This window comes from Desmodus rotundus, chromosome 3, assembly GCF_022682495.2.
Source record: "Desmodus rotundus isolate HL8 chromosome 3, HLdesRot8A.1, whole genome shotgun sequence".
In the NCBI taxonomy this organism is placed as follows: Eukaryota; Metazoa; Chordata; class Mammalia; order Chiroptera; family Phyllostomidae; genus Desmodus; species Desmodus rotundus.
Window position 1 is genome coordinate 31,037,008 of NC_071389.1, and position 7,019 is coordinate 31,044,026.

At 40.3% G+C, this 7,019-nt stretch overlaps 1 protein-coding gene across 1 annotated transcript in view; it reads left to right on the forward strand.

The window, feature by feature from the left end:
- The window catches only part of LOC112314512 (cytochrome P450 4X1), a 29,535-nt gene that overhangs the window by 19,830 nt on the left and 2,686 nt on the right, over positions 1-7,019 (forward strand). The window contains exons 10-11 of the mRNA XM_053920301.1: positions 709-773; positions 2,156-2,238. Of these exons, the coding sequence (XP_053776276.1) occupies positions 709-773; positions 2,156-2,238 (148 nt within the window). The remainder of the gene's footprint in view (positions 1-708; positions 774-2,155; positions 2,239-7,019) is intronic.

Below are 7,019 nucleotides of genomic sequence, written 5' to 3' on the forward strand. Positions count from 1 at the left end.
CTGATTGACTCAATGGGGTGGGCCAGACAGCATCAAGCCTGTATGGAGACTTCTGCAAGGTGTCCCCTTAAATGAGTGACACTCAGCCATTTCCTGAAAGAAAGACATGGTTATACAAATTCAGGAATAAGTTTGGCATTTTTAATCATACACAAGAAGAAGTGTGGATAGAGTACAAGAAGATATTTTGAGAGAGAAACCCCATTCACATAACTTCTATTATAGTATATTGTTATAGTTGTCCTATTTTACTATTAGTTGTTAATCTCTTACTATGCCTAATTTATATATTAAACTTTATCGTAGGTATGTGTGTGTAGGTTTAATCATGGTAAAATGTAGGGTTTGGCGCTACCCACAGGTTCAGGGTTTCACTGAGGGGTCTTGGAGCGTATCCCTGTGGGGAAGGAAGGACTAGAGCATAAGCAATTTTCAGAACTAACAGAAAACATAAGCATGTTTTGACACGATACCAGTTGCTGTTTGACACAGAATCGCATATTAAGTAGGTCATTGCTTTGAAACTAAGGTGCCAGCAAGCCTGATATTCCCGTGGGTCCTCTCTGCTGGCATCAGCTACAGCACACAGAGCTCTGCCAGGAGCTAGCTTCTTCCCTTCTAGAAGAAAAGTCTTAGTGAAGAGTGGTATAACAATAGCCCGGTGCTTGCTGTTCTTTCTGCAATCAATTCTATCTTTTTGCTTCTCAGGAATGACAGTGGTTCTCAGTATTTGGGGTCTTCACCGCAACCCTGCTGTCTGGGAAAACCCCAAGGTATGGCTGTTTTACACACAAATACTTCAGAGAACTAGTGCTATGCAATTCACTTTTTGTTAGGTAGGCATGGAAGTGGCAAATGATACAGCAAACAAAAGTAAACATAAAAACCGAAAATATAAAACTTTTCCACTAAGAGAAATCTTGTCCTTTCCTGCTATTCCTACTTTATCCTTGCTTTGAATGAACAATTGGCATAATGTCACACAGGCTGCCCTAAGTGGCTGCAGCCAGTTACTTAACAGGCTCCAGCAAGCACTTATCTGGAAGTCTGCAGGAGTGTGGATGGTCAGCAGTGATTCAGGTGACTCAAACTCCCTTTTGCTTGATATAACAGTCCCGAATCTGGCAGGTAATCAATGATCCCCTGAAGCTGGGCAATTTGAGGAGAGTTTTATGAAGGAACTATTGATAGAAGTACGGGTTAGGCTTTAGGAAAAGCAAAATGGAGCAAATAACTGCCAAAGTGCTTACCACTGCTAGGCCTGATGAGATGCGGGAGAGAGGGTTACAAACCTGGGAAAGAACTCCCAGGAAAGGCCATCAGAGAGGAGTTGGAGCTGTCAGTACAGCATGCGGCCAACCTGAGACAGCATGGCAGGGAATCAATACCCCGAACACTCTCTCCTCCCACCCTCCAGATCTCCTATCAATGCCTTTTCTTAACCTAACCCAACAGGACAACATGTGGGTCAACTTCTTAGAGCCCAGAGCAGGGAGGCAAGAGGACCTGGAGAGGCAAAAAGAAGATGGGTAGCATACCTGAGTTCCTTGATTCAATGAGCTGAAAAACTTGAAACACAACCTGTGTGAATGCTTCCTCTTATACAACTGCAGTTAAAGTTGTGTTACATGTAATAGTTGGACTACATAGCTCAGTCACAACTGATCACATAGTCATTTTGACCTGGCTTCTCAGTAGGTGCTCTCTTACCTCCAGAGTGAAAAATAGTACCACTGGCCATAGTGTTTCTGCTTTCCCCTGACTTAGTCTGGGTAACAGACTAGTGAATCGGAAAGCCAGGCAAGGTCATAGTTCTGCAGTTGCACTGTCCAGGGTGGTAGCCATTAGTCACATGGGTACTGAGCACTTGAAATGTGTGTAGTCCACAAAACTGAGATGTGCTGGAGAAATTCCCACTGGAGTTTGAACATGTACTAAAAAAATGAAATATTTCCTTAATAATTCTTTACATTAGGTAGATGTTCAAATGATAGTGTTTTATATTAAATAAATTCTATTATTAGTTTCTTTTCCCCTTCAAAACTTTTGAAACATTTGAAATTATACCCGTGGTTCACAGTCCATTTCTGGTGATCAGCACTATGTAGTGGCTTACGGAATGTGTTAATGGTGCTGGGATGCCCTCTCGTTTCAGGTCTTTGACCCCTTGAGGTTCTCTCGGGAGAATTATAGTAAGAGACACTCCCACTCCTTCTTACCATTCTCAGCCGGACCAAGGTGAGGACAACTCGGAACTGTTAAAAATACACAAATATATCTACTTGGACACAGCATTTTTCCTTTAGCCCCTCAGCTCTATATGTTCTTCAATGGAACCTCTTCTTCTCACCTGACCGGGAGGAGATCTTGGAGCCTTGCTGAGCCTCTGAGAGGGCCAGTCAGTCTAACAAAGGACATGCCCTTCTCTATCATGTCCTGTATGGCTTCGCCTCAGCAAGCCATGCTGTGAAGGAAGCTGTTGCTCATAGGTTCAGTGCAGTCCACCACCTACGCAGGCGGGCTGCCTTTATTTATTTATTTATTCTTAATTATTTTATTGTTTTTTTCCTTCAGAATTTTCATTTTATTTAATATTTTAATTTTTTAAAATTAACTTATTTATTTTTATTCAGTTACAATTGTCTGCATTTTCTCCCCATCCCTCCACCCCACCCCAGCCAGTCCCACCTCCCTCCTCCACCTCTACCCTCCCCCTTGATTTTGTCTTTGTGTCCTTTATAGTAGGTCCTATAGACCCCTCTCCCCACTATTCCTTTATTTTTCTTGTTGCTATATCAAATGGATTATTTTTCCTGATTGCTGTTTCTGATATTTCATTGTTGGTGTACAAAAATGCCTTTGATGTCTCAGTATTGACTTTGTACCCTGCTGTTTTGCCTAATTCATTTATTAGGTCAAGTAGTTTTTTGGTGGCCTCCATAGGATTTTCTATGTACACTATCATGTCATGTGCAAACAATGACTGTTTTGCTTCCTCCATTCCCATTTGGATGCTTTTTTTTTTTCTTGTCTGATTACTGTGGCTAGGACTTCCAATACTATGTTGAATAGGAGTGGTGAGAGAGGGCATCCTTGTCTTCTTCCTGATCTTAGTGGGAAAAATCTAAGTTTTTGCCCATTGAGTTTGATGTTGGCTGTAGGTCTCTCATATATGGCCTTTATTATGTTAAGGTATGCTCCCTCTGTTCCCACTTTGCTAAGTGTTTTTAACATAAATGGGTGCTGTACCTTATCAAAGGCTTTTTCCACATCTCTTGATATGATCATGTGATTTTTGTCTTCCGTTTTGTTTATGTGATGTATTACATTTATTGATTTGCAAATATTGTACTATCCTTGCATCCCTGGGATGAATCCCACTTGATCATGGTGTATGATCTTTTTAACATATTGCTGGATGCAGTTTGCCAATGTTTTCTTGAGAATTTTAGCATCTATGTTCATCAGTGATATTGGCCTGAAGTTTTCTTTCTTTGTTATATCTCCATCTGGTTTGGGGATTAGGATGATGTTGGCTACATAATAAGAGTTTGGGAGTTTTCCACCTTCTTGAATTTTTTGAAATAATCTGTGGAGGATGGGGGTTAGCTCTCCCTTTAATGCTCTGTAGAATTCTCCCGTGAAATCATCTGGTCCAAGGCTCTTGTGTGTTGGAAGCTTTTTGATTACTGTTTCAATTTCACCAGGTGTTATTGGTCTGCTCAGGCTTTCTGCTTCTTCTTCATTGAGTTTTGGAAGGTTATATTTTTCTAGAAATTTGTCCATTTCATCTAGGTTTTCACATTTCTTGGCATATAGCTCTTCGTTGTAATTTCTTACAATCCTTTGTATTTCTGTGGTATCAGTTGTAGTCTCTCCTCTTTCATTTCTGATTGTGTTTATTTGGATCCCCTCTCTTTTTTTCTTGATGAGTCTGCTTAAAGGCTTGTCGATTTTGTTTATCTTGTCGAAGAACCAGCTCCTGGATTCATGGATCCTTAGAATTGTGCTTTTAGTCTCTGTGTCATTTAATTGTGCTCTGATATTGGTAATTTCCTTCTTTATACTTGCTCTGGGCTGTCTTTGTTGTTGTTCCTTGAATTCTTGTAGGTTTAGAGTTAGTTTGTTTATCTGAAATGTTTCTATCCTTTTTAGGTAGGCCTGTATCACTATGAACTTCCCTCCCAGGACTGCCTTTGCTGTGTCCCATAGGTTTTGGATTGTTGTGAGTTCATTTTCAGTTGTTTCCAGAAACTTTTTGATTTCTTCCCTAATCTCATTCTTGACCCATTCATTGTTTAATAGCATGCTATTCAATCTCCATGTTTTTGAGTGCTTTGTGTTTTTTTCCTTGAGGTTTGTTTCTAGTTTCAGTTCCTTGTAGTCAGAGAAAATGCTTGATATGATTTCAATTTTCTTGAACTTGTTGAGGTTTGTTTTGTATCCTATCATGTGGTCTATCTTTGGAAATGTTCCATGTGCATTTGAAAAGAATGTGTATTTTGCTTCTTTGGGATGAAAGTCTCTATATGTATCAGTTAAGTCCATTTCATCTAGGGTATTGTTCAATGCCACAATATCTTTGTTGATGTTTTGTTTGGAAAATCTGTCCATCTTTGACAGTGGGGTGTTAAAATCCCCTGCTATAATCATGTTGCTGTCAATATCTTTCTTGAAGTCCTCCAAGGTTTTCTTTATGTATTTGGGTGCTCCTATGTTGGGTGCATATATACTTACAATGTTTATGTCTTCTTGGTGGATTCTTCCTTTGAGTATTATGAAGTGACCTTCTGGGTCTCTCTTTATGGCCCTTTTTTGAAGTCTATTTTGTGCGAAATGAGTATTGCTACCCCTGTTCTGCTTTTTTTTCCTGTCCATTCGCTTGGAAAATTTGTTTCCAGCCCTTCACTTTCAGTCTGTGTAGGTGTTTTGTCCTGAAGTGGGTCTCTTGTAGGCAGCATATGTATGGGTCATGCTTTCTTATACATTCAGCTATTCTGTGTCTTTTGATTGGAGCATTTAATCCATTTACCTTTAAGGTTATTATTGATAAGTACTTATTCATTGACATTTTTTCATACCTGTGTTCCTCTCTCTCTCTCTCTCTCTCTCTCTCTTTCTGTTTTCCTTCCTTTCCTTAAGGCAGTCCCTTTAGCATCTCCTGCAGAGCTGGTTTGGTGGAGGTGTATTCTTTTAGACTTCTTTTGTCTGGGAAACTCCTTATTTGGCCTTGTATCTTGATTGAGAGGCTTGCTGGGAAAAGTAGCCTTGGTTGCAGGCCTCTGGTTCTCTTTACATGGAATATTTTTTACCATTCCCTTCTGGCTTGGAGCGTTTCCATTGAGAAGTCAGCTGCTAACGCTACCGGGGCTCCCTTGTATGTTACTTCCTGTTTCTCCCTTGCTGCCATTAAGATTCTCTCTTTGTCTTAGAATTTTGCCATTTTAATTATGATGTATCTTGAAATGGGCCTCTTTGGCTTTCTCTTGATTGGGACTCTGTATTTCCTGGATTTGTGTGACTTTTTCTCTCATCAAATTAGGGAAGTTTTCCAGCATTACTTTTTCAAACAGGTTTTCTATCCCTTGCTGTGCTTCGTCTCCTTTTGGTATCCCTATTATATGGATATTATTAGATTTCATGTTGTCCTGCCTTTCCCTTAACCCTTCTTCATTCTTTCTGAGCCTCTTCCTTTTCTTGCTCTTTCTGGGTGTCTTTTTCTACCTTGTCCTCCAGTTCACTGATCCGATCCTCTGCTTCATCGAGCCTGCTTTTGATTCATTCTACTGTGTCCTTCAGTTCAGAAATTGTATTCTTTATTTCCTCTTGACCCTTGTTGATAGTTTCCATTTCCTTTTTCATGTTGGTGTAGTTTGCAGTGAGTTCATTGTAGTTTCCTGTAGTTTCTGGTAATTCTCTGTGAGCTCATTGAGCTTCTTGATAACTGTTGCTTTGAACTCAGTATCTGATAGTTGACTTGCCTCTATTTCATTTAACATTCTTTCTGAGGCTTCCTCCTTTCCTTTCATTTGGGGATTGTTTTTTGTCTTCCCATTGTTTGTGAGACTCTTCTTGTTGGCCTCTGCTTCTTAAATTGATCTGTTCTGACTCCCTGGGTTTATGGTGTGAATGTCTATGGTAGAAGACCTGTGAGATTCAGTGGTGCAGTCTCCTTGATCTCCTGAGCTCAGTGGTCTTAGGCTGTCATTTATGTTGGCTCTCTGTATATCTTTGTGTTTTGATTGTTGTTGGGTCTTTCTTTGGTGGGTCCTTCCCTCCAGCTGGTTAACTGAGGGTCACTCCATCCACCATGTCTTGTACTCTGTTGTGCAGGTGTGGACAGGTTGTATTGAAGCTGGTTCTTCTGTGTGTATGAGGTTTGGGGGCTTCTCTCTTGCTCTTGTTTAGTCGTTTGGTCTGAGTAATTTCTCCACCATTTAGTTGTATTTCCAGATCAGTCTTGTGTGGAGGTTAGTGTGGTTTCCACTCCCTCCTTCACCTTCTTCTGTTCTTATGTTGGTGGTTCCTTTGTTGGTGGGTTTCCTCTTCCCAGAGGTATCCTGGTGTTCACAGCTTCTACCTACTCTTTTTGTGATAGGTTGGAGGGGAAGGCAAAATGGTTTAAGACAGCAGGAGTATATTCTATGATATTTAAAGTACCAGCCCTTAGAGAAGAGATAGGAGATCTTTTGGATATGTATATCATTAACCGTAATAATTCACCCACCTAGCCACTTTTCAGAAAGCGTGGAAAGAAGATAAGACTCTTGTTGCAGGGGGGAAGGATTATGAGTTGGATCTAGAAAGTTGTGAGCTTGTGGGAGGTCAGATTATGAGGTAAAGTGAGAGTAAAGGATAGACAATAGGTGTAATGTGTGAGGGAATAGAGTTAACCACACCTGTAATAAAGTTCAGGAAACAGTGAAGTGGGCTGAGATGTGGGAGGGGTTCTGTGTAGTATTTACAAATGTATGGAAAAGCTATTATTTCCAATAGTAATGGAGCAACAATCATATGAC